The sequence below is a fragment of the Pogoniulus pusillus genome, chromosome 10 (assembly GCF_015220805.1).
Source record: "Pogoniulus pusillus isolate bPogPus1 chromosome 10, bPogPus1.pri, whole genome shotgun sequence".
NCBI classification, from domain to species: domain Eukaryota; kingdom Metazoa; phylum Chordata; class Aves; order Piciformes; family Lybiidae; genus Pogoniulus; species Pogoniulus pusillus.
Genome location: NC_087273.1, coordinates 285,016 through 303,980, shown reverse-complemented (window position 1 = coordinate 303,980; position 18,965 = coordinate 285,016). Strand labels below are relative to the sequence as shown.

Genomic DNA, 18,965 nt, shown 5'->3' with positions numbered 1-18,965 from the left:
CACAGAATCAAGCAGGTTGGAAGAGAGCTCCAAGTTCATCTAGCCCAACCCAGCACCCAGCCCTGGCCAAGCAACCAGACCATGGCACTAAGTGCCCCAGCCAGGCTTGGCTTCAACACCTCCAGCCACGGCCACTCCACCACCTCCCTGGGCAGCCTAGTCCAATACCAATCACTCTCTCTGCCAATAACTTCCTCCACCCTAGACCTCCCCTGGCACAACTTGAGACTGTGGCCCCTTGTTCTGGTGCCAGTGGCTTCTGAGAAGAGCCCAACCCCACCTGGCTACAGCCCCTCTTCAGGTAGCTGTGAACAGCAATGAACTCTGCCCTGAGGCTCCTCTGCTGCAGGCTGCACCCCGCCAGCTCCCTCAGCCTCTCCTCACAGGGCTGTGCTCCAGGTCCCTCCCCAGCCTTGCTGCCCTTCTCTCAACACCTTCCAGCACCAAAACCTCTCTCATGAATGGAGGAGCCCAGAACTGGACACAGCACTCCAGGGGTGGCCTGAGCAGTGCTGAGCACAGGGGCAGAAGAACCTCCCTTGTCCTGCTGCCCACACTGCTCCTGAGCCAGACCAGGATGCCATTGGCTCTGCTGCCCACCTGGGCACACTGCTGCCTCACATTCAGCTGCTATCAGCCAGCACCTCCAGCTCCCTCTCTGCCTGGCTGCTCTCAGCCACTCTGGCCCCAGCCTGTAGTGCTGCTTGGGGTTGCTGTGGCCAAAGTGTAGAACCCTGCACTTGGCCTTGTTCAATCTCATCTCATTGGCCTCTGCCACCCATCCATCCTGGCCAGGTCCCTCTGCAGGGCTCTCCTACCCTCCAACAGATCCACAGCAGCTTACAGCTCAACACCTCAATAGCTGTCCTGCTAAACATGGTTGAGAAAAAAAATGCAAGCACTTAAGAGCAGAGGAACTGCAATCTCCATGCCTTAGGAGAAAAAGAGGCTAATACTAATGGCTAAATATTTGAAAGCAGAACACAGTACACTCTGGTGCAGAATTGAACAGCACATGCTAGGAAGCTAGATTAAGCTCAAAACTGTAAGGATTTGCTCCTGGCTAAGCACAGTGTTTCCCTGTTCTGCAGAGGCAGGTGCAGCTTTGCAAGCTGTCATTTCTTTGTAACGTAGCACTCGTATATACAGAGACATACACTGCACAGTGTTCATGTGATCACAACTTGGGCCACCCTGCTGGAAGCCGCTGCAAAGTCCTGCCTTCACACTCCACAGAAGAACCCTCTGAGATACATATATCTATATAAATCTTCTTATAAACAGGAGTGGAGATTTTTTTGGCTGAACCTGATGGTGAGCCTGAAATAGCCTCAATAACCCTGGCAATTGATGGACGTAGAAAACCTGAGTCGCTAAATTAGAGAATTTACTTCCTTTGTACAGAAAGGATCAATAGGTGTAATTGCTTCAGGAAGTGTACTCCATAGCAAATGGCTTCCACACAGCAAGTGCAGACTGAATGCCACTTAAGTGGGGGAAAAAACCCTCAGACTGCCCCACTGGCTTTGTCTATAGGGGGTGTACTGCACAGCTACGTCAGAAGCTCAGTAGATCAGATCTGAAACCCAGTCCTGATATGGGTCAATGGATCAGTGGTCTCTCAGGTAGCCCCTGAGGGCCTGCTATGGTATGAGCGGCTTTCCAAATGGCTGAGTGCAATGGGGAGGTCATCAGATTGTGGACAAGGTCAATCCGAAGTAGCCGGGGCAAAGACAGGAAAGATCAAGCAGGAATTAAGCTATTATCACCTCCATCTTTGTGTGAAACACTGCTTGGCTTTGAATTATAGATCTTTTGTTTATAGTCACCCTAATTAACTAGGCAGGGGAAAAAAACATGCCTCTGTACCAAATGCCTGCCAAGCACTTGATAAAATGAGATTTGAGACTATTTAATTGGGTGACTGAAAGAACAAGAAGGTAGCAAAGATAGAAGTCTGTAAAAGAAAGAAAGTAACTCTTGAGTTTCTGTAGTTTTTAGCATCACAGACAGAAACTAACAAAAAAAAAGCAGAGACACTGGAATATCAATTCCACAAGGAGAAAGCATAGCATGGATTATCAATTCCACAAGGAGAAAGCATAGCATGATGCTGAATACTTAAAACATAAGCTCATTACATATGTTACTGATGGCTTTAGTCTCTTTTTTTGTATCTGTATATCTGCACAGCTATTCATTAGCTCCTTTCAAGATCAGAAAACGTTTGGCTTTCCAGAACGCAGACTGTTTTCATTAGGGTACACAGAAACAGTATGCTGTCTGGAAACCTGAACACCATGAGGAACTTCTCTTAGTGTGACTGTTAGGAACCTCTCACAAGGTTCATGACTTCTGAAGCCAGGCTGCAGAAGGTTTTTCACTGTCACCGTAACAACAGCATAAGGGTTGTTAGAAGAGAGCTTCCATATGATCTGCTTTTCTTTCCTTGACCATGTGCTGGCATTCACACAGGGGAAAACAGAGCAAACAGGCACACTCTGTCACTGTCCCTGGAGGTGTTCAAGAACCATGTGGACATGGCACTTCGGGTCACGGTTTAATGGCCACAGTGGTGGTCAATTGGTGGCTGGACTCAGTGACCATAGAGGTCTTCTCCAACCGAAACAATCCTCTAATTCTATAATTCTATGTTTCTGAGTAGTATTTGGTACCAACTTTCAATGGCTTTATACAGGTGAAAACAGCAACATTGTCATAGAATGGTTTGGGCTGGAAAGGGCCTCCAAAGGTCACCCAGTCCAACCCTTCTGAAGTAAGCACAGACATCCTCAACTAGATCAGAGCCCTGTTGATCTTCACCTTGAGTATCTCCAGGGATGGGGCCTCAAACACCTCTCTGGGCAACCTGTTCCAGTGCTCCACTACCCTCATCGTAAAGAACTTGTTCCTAAGAACCAATCTGTATCTGCTCTTATTTCAAACCATTGCCCCTCATGCCACCACTACAGGCCTTTCTAGCCAGTCTCTCTCTGTCCCTCTTGCAGGCTCCCCTCAGGTAGTGGAAGGCTGCTATTAAGTCTCCCTGGCACCTTCTCTTCTGCAGGCTTGAACACCCCCCTGCTCCCTCAGCCTGCTCCCATAGCAGAGGTGCTCCAGCCCCTTGATCATTTTTGTGGCCCTCCTCTGGACCTGCTCCATTAGGTCCATGTCCTCCCTGTACTGAGGGCTCCAGAGCTGGACATAGTACTCCAGGTGAGACCTTACCAGAGCAGATTAAAATGGTGGAATCCACTCTCTCCATCTCCAGCTGCCACTGGCCTCCTGGTCTGCAAACTGATGTCTGCCCCTGTCCAGCTTCTCCCTGCAAGCAGCCTCAGGGCTGCTTTCTATAGAATCAACCAGGTTGGAAGAGACCTCCAAGATCATCGAGTCCAACCTATCACCTCCTTCCCCAGTCTGTACCGACAGTGAGGACTGTTCCAGCCCAGGTGTGGGACTCTGCATTTGCTCTTGTTAAACCTCAGGAGGTTCACCTGGGCTCACGTCTCCAGCTTGTCCAGGTCCTCCTAGCACACTGACAGCACCACTCAGCTTGGGTAAAGGCCAACTGTTTTTTCCTCAAACTCGTGAATAAAATTGACAATAAATTTTTTTTAATGCGGTCTACAATCACTCCTCATGTGTTTGGTAACTGCAGTCTGCAGTGGCCCACATGTACATATTCATAAATACAAAGCACCTATCACCATATTGATAAACATTCTTTGGAACCACTCTGAGGCCTATTTGTGAGGTCTTCTGGGTTTTCTCTTAAAATATTCACATCCATGCATAAATTGACACTAAGATGATGTCTCATGTGTGTAACTCCATTCAAAGTGGACGTTTTTGGACTCCTGAGAATGTTAAGAAGAGTAATGAATGTTTTTTTTGCTTTCTGAGGACAGGGGTAACTACACAAATATCACGTGAAGATGCAGGACCAGTCACAAGGAACCAGACTGAAGAACAGTGACAAGGACTGGAAAGCTCACATAGGGCAGATAGAGCTTCCTGTATATAAACCAGGCTTGCTGTCAGCTTCTTAAATGGTTTTTAACTAAGACGTGCTTCTGATTTTTAAAATCATTACTCGTGGGTCCCACGTTGTACTTTCATCTACAGATGTTTGTCTGTACCTGCTCCCAAACAGTTCTAGTGGATGCTCTGAGCCCCAAATAGTGAACAACAGGAAACAGCAACTCCTTAGCCACTCTTCTGTATGCCCTCCTGCATACCACAGCCCTACAGCAAGACATTCTTCCTCAGGAGTCTCTTTTTGCAAGCTAACAGGGTCCAGTTCATTTACATTCCTTCCCTCTGGAGGTATCACAGCATCACAGTATCATCAGGGTTGGAAGAGACCTCACAGATCATCAAGTCCAACCCTTTACCACAGAGCTCAAGGCCAGACCATGGCACCAAGTGCCACGTCCAACCTTGCCTTGAACAGCCCCAGGGACAGCGACTCCACCACCTCCCCGGGCAGCCCATTCCAGTGTCCAATGACTCTCTCAGTGAAGAACTTTCTCCTCACCTCCAGCCTAAATCTCCCCTGGCGCAGCCTGAGGCTGTGTCCTCTCGTTCTGGTGCTGGCCACCTGAGAGAAGAGAGCAACCTCCTCCTGGCCACAACCACCCCTCAGGTAGTTGTAGACAGCAACAGGTCTTTCCTTCTAACCAGCTTGGCTGCTCCCCTAGCTTCCCTAATTCTGCTGAACCTTTACACATTCAGCACATCACTAACATTGCACTAACACGTTAAGAACAAGTTCTTTACCGTGAGGGTGGCAGAACACTAGAACAGGTTGCCCAGGGAGGTGGTTAAGGCCCCATGCCTGGAGATACACAAGGTGAGGCTCAGTAGGACTCTGATCTAGTTGAGGATGTCCCTGCTTACTGCAGGGGGGTTGGACTAGTGAGCTTCAGAGGTCCCTTCCAGCCCAAAGCATTCTGTGACCTCCAGAACAGTGAAATCGTGCCCCGATTCCCTTGTGCAAGACTTCACAGCTGCACGACCTACTGAAGCTTTTGCTTTAGCACAATTGTCTTGAAAATCAGTTTCAGAAGTTCCACCGTTGGAATTCCCCAGTTCTACAGGGCAGAGACAGCCGTCTTGCTGCTGAGCAATAACCCAACTCCTTCTGCCATGTGTTTTGATGTCATTACAACTGATGAAGGCCCTCAGGGTGCTTATCAGCCTGAATGTAACACACAGTGCTTACAGTGGTGTAAGCAAATTAGAAGTAACTGGATTTCCAGCTCCAGTACTCCCACATTATCTTCCCCTATACAATTGGTTTAAAAAAATAAAGACAAAATCTGCTGTACAGGATTCTTATTAAAATGCTGGTAAAATTCTGCATATAATTAAAGCACAGTTGTGCTGGCACAACTGCCCTCCTCTCTAAAGGAAATTCTGCTAAAAAAAGGTGTTTTTACAAAGAAGTAAAATCAGCAGAATGTCACTTGAGCACTGGTGATTTATCTCCATTCTTGCCACCAGGCATTAAAAAGAAAAATCTATACAAGACACTTTGTTTCCTTAATATAATGAAATGTTATTTTATTCTTTTGTTTAGAAAATAATAGATGCATTTAGAAGCAGAGTTATATGATCTGCAAAAGGGGTCTAGAAACAGTGGCACAGATTTCCTAACCATATGAAAACATTTATAAGAGAGCAGATCCTTAAACTAAATTATTTGGCAATCACATTAAGTGATATTAAGCCTATACATAACCTGTCAAACAGAACAGTAAAAATGCATATTAGCAATCTCAGGGCTTATTCATATCACCACACTTTATTCCCTCTGTTAGGGGGCTTCGGTGGCATTAAAAAAACCCAAACCACATAAATTAATTCAAATTTTGCTTTTTCAGCACACCTCAACACAATAGTTTCCATGACTGTGCAAAAGTACAATTTCTGTGGACCCAGGAGTTTGCCTATGTGCTGGGGTCAAGTCAGCTTTTTTCCCAGTAGCTGTTTTGGGGTGTGGTTGGGGTTTGTGCTGGAAACTCTATCGATGGCATAGAGATGTTTTCTTCCTGCAGAGCAGAGCTGACATGGGGCCAAGGCCTTTTCTCCTCTTCACCCTACCATACCAGCCATCAGGCTGGGAGTGCACAAGAAGCTGGTTTGGGACACAGCTGACCTCAAGTGGGTATTCCAGGCCACAGGACACCATGCTCAGCAGTAAAGATGGGGGAAGGAGGAGCAAAGGGGCATGTTTGGAGCAATGCCGTTCATTTGCCCGAGTCACCATCACATGTGATGGAGCCCAGCTCTCCTGGAGATGGCTGAGCATCTGCTACCATGAGAAGTGGGGAAGGAACTTCTTGTTCTGCTTTGCTTGTGCACAGCTCTGCCTTTCCTTACACTGACTTTATCTCAGCCCTTCAGGTTGCCCACTTTCACCCTTGCAGTCCGCTTCCCCATCCCACTAGAAGAGTCTGAGTTAGTGGGGCTGAGCTGTCACCTGAGCTTAAACTACTACACCCTCCTGTCTGCTCTCTGTGTGTTATTTCCCACAGAACTAGCAGATCTCAAGACACTGCCTAAAATTCATCCAGCTTGTAAAAAAAGCACTTCAGTAGGTTGGCAACAAAACTCTATAAACTGAACTAATGAAGAAATTAATGTTGTCAGTGTCACTGAATCACAGAATGGTGGGGGTTTGGAAGGTACCTCTGAAGATCATCTAGTTCAACACTCTCCTAGAGCAGGGTCACCTGAAGTAAATGACACAAGACTGCAATGTCAATGTTTATCCCTTTCCCACTTTAAATCCAGTTCAAAGCTCCTCCAATGAGCTCTACTAATTCCTTTTCCCCTTTAACATCAGGTGTACCCCCGCTGTTACCAGCCGCTCTGGTGTCATGTAAACCCAGCCCCAGCCCAAAACTCCCAAATCCTTGACCTACAAAAGCGGTAACACAAAACATGACACTAAGTAAAGCTTCTGTCACTAATTTCCCCATGGCAGCAACATCTAACTTAAGTTTCTTCATTAGTTAGTAAATAAACCTATTTACAAACACATTCAGAGGATGGTGTCGCCACTAACTACTGCAGCACATAATAATCTACTTTATTCATGCTGCCTGATGCATGTGTCAACTAAACATACTCAAGCACTACAAGCTAACACAAAGCAGTTCTGTGTGTAGAAAACTTCTAGAGGCATATGGAGCACTTTAGCCAGACAAGCCAGAGCAGAACACTATCTTGGTCTCCTCAGCTGTAGTAAAATATTTAGGATAAAGATATATCCAGCAAAGATGGTTCTGTACATTTTCAAACCTTTTCTTTGCCAATTCTTTCAGCATGCCCTATGGAAAACCTGCCTCATCCCTGGCTGCTCATCCAGTCTCATGAACAGAACCCCCTAGTCAATCTCAGCACTCAGTCAGATGCTTCACAGCAGTGTAAAGTTCTTCATGGCAATTCCCGAAAGCTGTGAGTAACTTTAAGAGGCCATCCATAACAGCAGGGATACTTCTACAGGCAGCACTGGCTTGCAGATACATCATTTCCAAAAGACATCTAAAGATTCCTGAAAATCCCTCACTACACTCATTGCCAGGGGAGCATTCACTGGGTTTATTTGTTCTGTTAGCAAGGTGAGGTTCACATCTAACTGTAATCTCCCTATATTTAAGTCCATCGATTCTTATTCCATCCAACATGGGCAGAAGACATTTTTCCTTTCTTTCTTGCAGCAATCCCAATGTAATAAAAAGATCAATTCCTCACCCATCTTCCAGTGTGGCTTCTCTCCAACTAAGCTGTAACGCTGGACCTTACAGTCCAGCTAAAACTTTATCGAAGCTGAAGACTTACTTCATGTGTTGTGTCCTGCTGATGTATCGTCTACAAGATATTACCTTTCCTTACACCCAATACTGTTCTTTTGCAGGCACTTGTGATGTACCACAACCCTACACTTTTTTTTTGCACAGTAGATTGTTCCTTCTGTTAGATTTGTACCCATTTGAGAATCTGCAGAAAAATTATAGCTTTCACTTGTCCCTAATAAACTTCAGCTAATGCATCCTTTCCCTTCAGCAAGAAGTGCTTCCATTTCCACCACACTTCCAATCCAGTATCAGTGGAAACTGGGGCCTAACATGCTATTATCAAGAGGAATTCCACTCAATGCATCTGTCAGTTCTAATAATGAACCACTGGTAACTATTCTGCAAATCCAGCGATTCTTTTAGATCAAGTTTTCCCAGCTCACTCAGGAGACAATGGCAAAGGTGAAGATCCTCATCTGCTTATTCTCTCTTTTTAAGGTCTGCTACTCTTTCTCATCAGAAACTGTGATTGCTTTGACACAATCTCTTCCTGATAAATATGTGTTTCGTTTGCTTGTCTCCATCTTATCTTCCCAGTACTTAAGCCACAGCCTGATTATTTGCCTAAGTATTTTCCTGTGCATTGTAGTTAAACTCACCTCATTACTTCTTGGCTCTCTTGTTCTTCCTTCTAAAAAAGCCCAAACACTTCATCTGTCCCCCACTGCAACCTTTCCCCTCCACCACTTCTCAAAAAAAATGCACTCTGAAATTTTGTCTGCCAGTCTTGAAGGTACAAGAGAATGAAGCTCATGAAGACTAGGATTGCCACCATGGTATTGATGCTACCAGTCACTGACTGCCCTGGATTCTTTTGGTGGGGACTCATAGATGTAACAAAGAGATTACTTCTTCAGCAGAGTCAGCTGACAATGTTCTCATTCCATTAATCTGCAGATCAACTCTTCCATTAATTGTCTCCTCACTATGAACGTATTTGTAGAAGGATTCCATGTTACTTACATCTCTTGAGTTAGCCTCTTGAGTTTCTTCACACCACACTTTTCACAGTATCATCATCATCATCATCAGGGTTGGAAAAGACCTCACAGATCACCAAGTCCAACCCTTTACCACAGAGCTCAAGGCCAGACCATGGCACCAAGTGCCACGTCCAACCTTGCCTTGAACTGCCCCAGGGACGGCGCTCCACCACCTCCCCAGGCAGCCCATTCCAGTGTCCAATGACTCTCTCAGGGAAGAACTTTCTCCTCACCTCCAGCCTAAATCTCCCCTGGCACAGCCTGAGGCTGTGTCCTCTCGTTCTGGTGCTGGCCACCTGAGAGAAGAGAGCAACCTCCTCCTGGCCACAACCACCCCTCAGGTAGTTGTAGACAGCAATAAGGTCACCCCTGAGCCTCCTCTTCTCCAGGCTGACCAATCCCAGCTCCCTCAGCCTCTCCTCGTAGGGCTGTGCTCAAGGCCTCTCCCCAGCCTCATTGCCCTTCTCTGGACACACTCAAGCATCTCAACGTCCCTTTTAAACGGGGAGGCCCAGAACTGAACACAATACTCAAGGTGTGGTCTAACCAGTGCAGAGTACAGGGGCAGAATGACCTCCCTGCTCCTGCTGACCACACCATCCTCCTTCTTGGATTTGAGGTCCACAAAGTTTTCCCACCACTGCCAGAATCCTCATCTCCTTTGCTCTCCTCCCCAGTTGAAAATATTCCTCAGACTCTATGTTTACCTCATGCGTTCCTTCAATGACAACCTACCCAAACCTCTGCCCTTGGAATTTCTACATGCTCCTGTCTTAGCTTCTTGATCCACTTCATCCTAGGGGTCTTTCTATACAGCAAGTAATTACTAGATTAATTTATCTTCTATTCCCACCAACTCCTTGTTCACTCACCAGTTCCCATTGAGACAGGTTCAGTAATCTTGTTTAATTTAGTATCCTCAAACTGCGTCTTTCTGTAGCCTTTTTGTGTCTCTACCCAGCACAGAGTCTTTCTGGATCTCCTTTCAGCTCTTTACCCCCTATCTACTTATTGCTGATCATAAAACTAGGTTTTGTTCCTTTTTCACCTGAATTATCACAGCTGGAAGAAGCCAAACAAGGAAATGGGCCACTGCAGAAACTGCCCAAAAATGAGGTTGGATGCCTAAAGCCAAAAGTACATAAAATAATATAATATGAATACTAACTGCAACACTCATATTTGAGTGGGGCAGTGCAGGAACAGAGCATTTGTTGAGACCCAGCTAAAAATCTGTACCAGTTTCTACTGATTTTTCAAAGGCTTAAAGCTTGTGCAGAGGAACTAAAAGACAGTGAAACACATTCTGTGGCACAAAGGCAGATCTGGCCTCATCTCAGTCTCAGGGCTAAACATGTTTGCTCAAGTTTTATGGAAGAGTTCACGGCAGTGTTCTAACAGAGGTAAATCCATGTGTCATCTCCCTTGCATCCCTTCCCACACAGTGGGAGAGCTCCTCATAACCTGTGGCCCTACGATCACAGCTACAGACCAGGCAGACACAGTACGAAGTATGTTAACACCTCCCAGCAGGGGCTTTACCTTGATATCAGAAGTGTCACGCTGACTATTTCGCCAGGCTCTTGAAACAGATGAAAATGTTCTATCTGCATGATCAAACTTCCCACCTTGTAGGTTTAGGAAAAGTGTTGTAAAGGGTTCCTAAAAATACATACATAAAAAACTGAATCAAACCCAGCTCTCTTAGGAATTTCAGGGTGGGGAAAAAAAGGGTTTTACCATACTCTGGGGTTTGGTTATTAATGATGTTATTTTTTTTCTGATAGATGAATGCTTTTTATTCCTACTCCATGCATCTATACTCAGACATAGGAAAGCAAATAAAAATGAAAGGAAATATTATCAGGCTGGTGGGGAAGTTACAGTCAGTTGAGACACAAATTGCTCCCACAAGCATAGAAAAGCTCAGTATTTTTACCTTAGGTGGTTTTTAAGATAGCATGTAACAGAAATACCACATGGGTTTTACTTTGTTCAAGGTAATCTGTTAATAGAAAGATCAGCATTCAATACCAAGAGCTTTAGACTGTTACTGTTTAATCTGTAATGTATGATTTAGAGAAGAGAAATGTTTGAAAGATTTAAAAGCCTCCTCTTGGTTAAAGAACACTTAAGCATGTATTAGTGGATAACTGCTTGAAATTAGCTAAGCACTATAAATTACTTCAAGGATTTATGTATGCTTGTACATTCTAACTGGCTCTAATTAATGATGTGCTGCTAATGCTTTCCCAAAGAAATTACTTTTGAGGAGATAAATCTCCTTTCAGTTTTGCAGAAAACTGCATTGTTTAACCAATCTAGTATCGATATGCAGCATCTCTAAAGTAACTCCCATATCAGTGGCAACAGAGCTTTGAAACAATTCTTTCCATCACAGAGTTTTATGATTAGGAAAATAAAACACTGATGTCAAAACTGTGCCAGGAAAATGCAAACCTTCTGCTAAAGTTTGCAACACATTTATCCTACTCCACTTACCACAATTACTACCAAATTTCAGTTTAGCCATTGATAGCTATTTGCTGCTTTCGCAATTATTTAAGTGTCTTTACATGATATACTCACAATTCTTAATAACCAGGTGAGTGCAAAACTTGCAGTTGAATAGTGTGTGCCATAGTGAAACTTTGGAACCTGATCATCTTCCCATGACTCGTATCTCTCTGCGAAGAATGCTGCTCTCTTTGGGTTCAAAGCTCCAATGGGCTACAAGGTTAGAAAAAGAAATGCATTAACAAAGTAAAGATAGCAGCAATACAGAAATGCAACATACAAACAAAAGCTAGCACATCATCCTCCCTCTGCTCTCTTTGGGAACCAGAATTACTGGCATGCACAGAGCCTTGACCTCTTCTCTCTATTAACAAGTGGTAGGAGGAGAGGAAATGGCCTCAACTTGCACCAGGGAATGCTTCAGTTGGACTTTATTAGAAACTTCTTCCCTGAAAGGGTTCTCAAAGACTGCAACAGGCTGCCCATGGAGGTGCTTGAAAGGGGCAGAGATGAGCTACTGAGGGACGTGCTTTAGCACCAGCCCTGGTGGAGTTAGAGAATGGTTGGACTTACAGAATCACAGAATGTTAGAGGTTGGAAGGAACCTCCAGAGATCATTTAGTCCAACCACCCTGCCAAAAGCAGGATCCCCTAGGGTAGATCTATACAGGAATGCATCTGGGCAGGTTTTGAAAGTCTCCAGAGAAGGAGACTCCACAATCCCCCGGGGTAGCCTGTTCCAGTGTTCTGTCACTCACAGGAATGAAGTTTCTCCTCATGTTGAGCTGAAACCTTTTATGTTCAAGTTTGTATCTGATGATCTTAAATGATCTCAAAGGCCTTTTCCAACCAAAGCGTTTCTATGGTTCTGCGATTCTGTGACTGGGTTTGGTGTTTTGCAGAAGCTGCTGTTGGAGTCCTTAAGCATCTGAACAGATCTGTGTATATGCAGTCAGGACTCCATGCACATGCACACAGCTGCTTGGAAAAAAAGCCTCTTCTGCATTCATACAGGCTTCATGTCTGTGGTGCAATTCAATGACTCAAAACAGCTTCACAGTACGATGTCTTGGACACTGCTAACTCTTGTGCCTGCGAAGATGTCAGCATGTTGAATGCACTATTAAGTAAACTGTAAGCATCTCTCATATTTTTTTGGGGAAATATGACTGGTAGGTTGGAAGCATATTAACAGGGTACTTACTTAGAATTTAGACATTGCTGTTCTTGTTTCTGTGCTTTCTATTTACCACTCCAAGAAAAAAATAAAACCTAACACTTTGTAATAGCCAAATAAAACAGCAGAATCCCCATACGCTTTCACCAGCATTGTTACTCTTTTTCAATGCTTTCCTAGGACAAAAACACCCAGGGATTTGTATAAATAGAAGAAATACAACATTTTGTTATCTGCAGCTGTTTATCTCTTCATCAGACTTTCACACACAGGATTTGGAAGAATGAGGATGCCTCACATAAATCATGAGAGAACCAAAAGTGAATTTAGCTGTTCCACATGCCAAATGCTGTAGGAAGCCTAAAATACCTTTGTGTACACGTATCCCTGTGCAAAAGATACATACACTACGATTTTATATACAGACTGAACACATTGCTTGTATGTTATTACTGTAATTGATGCCCATCTGGACAGAAAATGGGTGCATTAAAGTAGAAACATCAAAGACTAACCACAAAGAATAAACATGCAGAAACACTTTCTTTTTCCTACTCTGGAACCGAAATATACTTACGAGCATGCAGCAAGGTAGGGAAAAACTTTACAAGTCCTTGAACAGAAGTATCTGTAGCTTAGTCGTTAATTCAAGCAGAGTTCAAGTGAAAAGCTCTGACTGCTATTCAGATTTAGTTTTTTTTCCTAACAAGTGTTTCTTTCCAGGTCACGTGAAATTTGGCACACAAGCTTCAAAGTATTTTCCCTTCTAAGGCAGATTTGATCTGTCAATGACCTAAGATCTAATCTTACTTTCTTTTTTTTTTCCACTTTGAGCAGCTTCCCCATTGCAGTAGGGTAAGGAAAACATCTTTGGTTAATTACTCTTTTTGCAGTTCACTAATCTGAAATATAACCCTTTAAAAGAACTTGTTCCTGCATAAAAGGATTTTTATCTGATTTAGCAAATTTCTTCCAGGGAAGAATGAAACTGACTCCCAGAAGTCTCTTTGTTGCAACAACCATTTTGGAATCTCCAGCTGTACAGATTTTCCCTAAAGACTCAGATTTGTGTAAGGGGAAAAAAAAAAGGAGAAAGGAGGTCACTGATAAACAAATTATAGAAAGATAGAAATAGTGTGGAGCTGTACAGTTCTGTAACATTTTATGTATTCTCTCTGCTCCCTATTTTTATTACTCTCCAAATGAGTATAGCCCAAATCAATAGTTATAAAATTACATTCCTTGAATCTAAAGTTAAATCTAATTAGAATTGACTTCATTCTCCTTTCACAACAACAACCAAAAAAAAGTATTGTGCAGAGATCCATATAGCCAGAATCCACAGTATTGATTTTGGCTGTTTATTGTTACAGTTGGTTTCTGAAGCCTACAAGAGGATGACTATCAAGACCTGTCACATTTATTTGCAAGCAAATAATAATAAAAAAAAAAAAACTCAAGTGAAAGAAAGCTATGGGGAAAAAACCCAAACAAACAAACAAAAAACCAAGACCAGTGGAGCTGTGCACTGACAATGATACACTATCAGCTTACTCAGAGAAGTTACAGTGGGAATACACACATTGAATTATACATTACACCAATGCCCTGATTTATTGTGGTAATAACATCCACCTCATTAAAAGATTCTGCTTTGCTGCAGTTGGAGGGCTACATATTGTTTACTGCTATAAATTAATGGCAGCCCACAGAAGACTGTAGAAGCCTTCTAACAATAGATCTGTAATGACAGTGCTGTATATCACAGCTTCCCCAGCAGCTTCATAATAAAATGGAGACAATGTATTGGGCTAATACATTCTTCCAGGCAGGCCCATATTTTTCTGACAACTGCTTCAAAGGATGAGGTGATGCGAATGTGCTATCCTGCACTGCAAGCAGTTAACTCAGTTTAAGCCACAGAATAAAGCCCACATGAGTGGTACTCAAATACCCTCTTGACTTTTCATTGTGGAAACAAATCAACTGCAATTCTGTAACTATTTTGTACTTCAAAATTAAGAGGGAATCATGATTGCATACTGGATTCACTCCCCTGTGGGAAAAAGCAGCCTGCAGAAAAGGACCTGGGGGTACCGGTGGATGAGAGGCTGGACATAAGCCAGCAATGGGCACTTGCAGCACAGAAGGCTGCATCAGAAAGAAGCATGGAGCAGAGGAGAGAGGCAATTCTGCCACTCTGCTCTGCTCTGGTGAGACCTCACCTGGAGTACTGTGCCCAGCTTAACACAGGAAGGACATGGACCTGATGGAGGCGGGTCCAGAGTAGGCCATGAAGATCAGACGGCTGGAGCACCTGCCCTATAGGGATAGACTGTGAAAGTTGGAGCTGGAGAGGAGAAGGCTCTGGGGTGGCCTTATAGCTGTGTCTGAAGAGGACTTGCAGGAAGGTCGGTCCCCTTCACAAGGGCCTGTAGTGATAGGACAAGGGGCAACGGTTTTAAACTGGAGCAGAGTAGATTTAGGTTGGACACCAGGAAGGAGTTCTGCACAAGAGTGGAGAAATACTGGAACAAGTTGCCCAGAGTTGAGGCCTCATCCCTAGAGACATGCAGGATCTGATGGGGACCTAAGCAAACTGATCAAGCTAAAGATGTCCCTAGTCATTGCATGGCTCACTGCACAGATGACCTTTGAGGTCCCTTCCAACCCAGTGCAATCTGTGAAAGTCTCTGAAAGTGAAACAAGTGGACATCAAGCAGGGATTTGCCCTAAACTCCAGAAGAGCTAAAAGTGTTTCAGCTGCAGCAAACAGGTGGTGTCTCCAAGGATCACATCTAAGTCAGGCCCAGCAATCCCGAAACTCCTTCACTGCAATAAAGTCTCTCTCCTGTCCATGGTCCTGACACTCCCGAGCCCAGGCTGGTAGACATGAGGCGGGTACCTGACCATGGTGCTGCACCAACAAGCCTAGGACTGAGCAAGCAACCCGTTGGATCAGATCTGTCCCGGTCCTACGGGGCTGTGTGCATACAATGTTGGAGAGGACAGACTGTGCCCCCCCTCGAAGCAGCAAGCTTCATTTCACAAAGTATGCCAACTTGTTACGAAGAGAATATCATACCCAAAAACCCCAGATCCAGAACAGGCTAGCAAAGGATATTACTTCAGGCTGACTGGAGATGGAGGCTGGTCTTGATACCTCTACCACTGCTTCTTGAAGTGCATAAAACTCAAGAAAGTAGACCTTTTCTTAACTGTCAGGGATTCTGCTACAAAGCCTGGAATACCATATTCCCTGTACTGTCCTGTCCCAAGCCAGGATTCACACATACTGTTCTGAAAGGAAAAGTATCTGTACCTTCCTCTCTAGATTTGGAATGCTTTTTAGTGAAATGGTACAGACAAAAATTTTTCTGCCTGAGAAGGCAGCCAGAGCAGATGTTGAGCCTAGCAGCATCAAGCATCATAGGTTTCAGTGCTTAAACTCCAGATGTAATTGCTTATCAAAATAAATCATGATCTTCAGAGGTCTCTTATGACCTCTACCATTCTGTGATTGTGGGACCACTGCACCCACTACTGTTCTCCCACTGTTCTTCCTACCTTCTTTCAGTGTCTAATTTTGGAACATGCTTTATGCTTAGGAGGACACTGAGCCTTTGTGGTGCATTTTTCAGTTTTAACCTGCGTCGATTTTGTGTTGGAGCATGAGCTGAATAAAACATCATTTTTGTTTTCTACATGAAAAGCACTGGTTCATACAATGTCTGCCTGAGCTTTGATGCCTCTCTAGACAAAAGAAGGTCTTTAAACAACTTGGAAAAGTATAAAAGGTGCACACCAAACCATTTGTTATTATCTGTCTCTTTGCCAAGGGGTTAAAAGATAGAACTAAGCAAATTTCATGCCCAAGCCACTGTTTTCTCACAGGGGAAGAGCATGTAACAGCAACTTTCATGTGCAGTGCCTTTGTGCTCCTGAAGTGGGCATCCTGCAAGAGAACTCAGGCTGGCATGCTGAAAAGCAGTGAGCAGGGAAGTTTACAGTAGAACAACAAAACTAGTTTAATTTGTCACAGTAAAAAAATCCATTACTTCCCTTCCGTCACAGTGTATTTGGTATCAGTGGCTCCCACATACCAATTAAACACCTCACTTCACCGAAGGGGAGAGCTGTTTGTTGCCTTTGTACACTTGACTGTAAAAGAAGTCATTACAGCCATAACAGCCACTATAAAACAGATGATGATTTAGCAAATATTGTATGAAAATAATAAAAAATGAGAATAAAACTATTATTATGTACATGTGTAGCTATACTGAAGACAAAACAAGACTTAAGAATGGCATAATTTTCCTCTTCTAGCAGTGCCACTTTATGATCTTACAGATATGTTGTGCCTTATGACAGGAAAAATATCAACAGCTACTTGTACACAGCAAGATCTTGTAACAAACTTTGAAGGCATAAAATCATGCTTTGATGTATTAGTATTTTCCGTATATTTTTGCTTCCATTTCTTTTCCTTATCCAGATACACAGCACAATATATTGCTTCCACTGAATAAAGAAAAAGAAAGAAAAAAATGCTTTTGAATAAGTAATGCAGAAAATGGGACACAATCTGGTTGGAAACTGTGTTTGTTGTATAAATAAAACATATGCAGCCATAAATACAATATGTAATACTCATCCCAAACCATAGCCACCTCTTGAGAAATAAACACTCCAAGTCAAAGCATGGCAACAGACTGGCAGTGCACTCCTGGCATTCGTCAGGAGCAGGCTGACAGTAATATTAACCACAATCCATTTCAGCTGCTTTGGTTTATCATTGTGTGACTGATGTCCAAAACAATGCCCTAGGAAGCTGCTTAAACAAAGTGTTGCTTTAACCTAGACACTGCAGTTCTTCAAAGCTGCACTAACTGTGGACTTCAGGCTAACATTAACAACATCGTAATTCATGTGTGATACTTCAGAATACCTGGAGCCTTAAGCTGCCATTTCTAACACCATCAAAATACCCCCCAAAAGTGCTTCACTTTTCATTTTCTTAGGTAGCAAAAAAGGTAAAGACAGTGACCTGACATGCTTTCTGCCAGACCAAAATCAAAGCTTTCCTTTTCTTTACTCACTAGGAGGAAAGAAAATGGTGATGCATTTCTGGACATGGATAGGAAAAGTAATCACAGAACCACAGAAGGACAGAATGGTAGGGGTTGGGAGGGACCTCTAGAGATCATCAAGTCCAAGCACGCTGCCAAGGTAGGATCACCCAGGAATGCATCCAGGTGAGTTTTGAAAGTCTCCAGAGGAGAAGAGTCCACAACCTCTCTGGGCAGCCTGCTCCAGGGCTCTGTCAACCTTAGAGAAAAGAGGTTTCTCCTCACACTAAGGTGGAACTTCCTCGCTTCCAGCTTGTCCTATTAGTAGGCACCACCCAAAAGAGCCTGGCACCTTCTTCTTGACAGCCACCCTTCAGATAATTATAGACATTAAAAAGGTCCCCTCTCAGTCCTCTCCCCTCAAGACTAAACAGCCTCAGTTGTCCCAGTCTTTCTTCATAGCAGAGACACTCAAGGTGTTGTCACAGGACAGTGGGTGATGGCTTTAAGCTAAAAGGGTGAGATTTAGATGAGATACAAGGAAGAACTTTTTTTTTACTATGAGGATAGTGAAACACTGTCCCAGGTTGCCCACAGAGGTGGTAGGTGCCCCATCTGTGGAAACATTCCCAGTCAGGTTGGACAGGGCTCTGAGCAACCTGCTCTAGTAGCAGATGTCTCTGCTCACTGCAGGGGCCCTTTAAAGGTCCTTTCCAACCTAAAGTCCTGCAATGAAAACATCACACTGTACATTTTCACAGTTTTCAACCAATTTCGTAGCTGAAGAGCAGCGAAGTTTTTCAGCTGTTAGCCATTAATTCATCACCTGACATAAAGTTCCCTAGCAATAAGGGCACTTCTCTGCCAGTCACATGTTAAGGATTAAAAGCTCCCAAGAACAGCTTGCCCAGAGAAGCTGTGGAGGCTCCAAGCCTGGAAGTGTTCAAAAGCAGGTATGATGGGGCCTTGAGCAAGCTGGTCTAGTGGGAGGTGTTGGAACTAGGCATTCCTTAAGGTCCCTTCCAACCCAAACCATTCTGTGATGAAGATCAGGTTATAGGCTGAAATAATATTAATGAAGCTCCTTCTCCTCTATTCTAATAGAGAATGACTGACATCTAATACTGGGGTACCTCAAAAGAATCGTGGCCAGCAGATGAAGAGCGGTGATTCGGCCACTGGTGAGACCTTACCTGAAGTACTGTGTCCAGCCACAGGGCTTCCAACACAAGAAGGACATGCACCTGCTGGAGCAGGTCCAGAGGAGGCCACAAAGATGATGAGAGGGCTGAAGCAGCTCTCCTATGAGGAGAACCTGTGAGAGTTGGGGCTGTTCAGGCTGGAGAGA

General features: G+C 44.0%; 1 protein-coding gene across 1 annotated transcript in view; it reads right to left on the bottom strand.

Moving 5' to 3' along the window:
- Positions 1-18,965, bottom strand: part of LRBA (LPS responsive beige-like anchor protein) — a 370,336-nt gene that overhangs the window by 92,047 nt on the left and 259,324 nt on the right. The window contains 2 exon segments of the mRNA XM_064149442.1: positions 10,394-10,513; positions 11,441-11,581. Of these exon segments, the coding sequence (XP_064005512.1) occupies positions 10,394-10,513; positions 11,441-11,581 (261 nt within the window).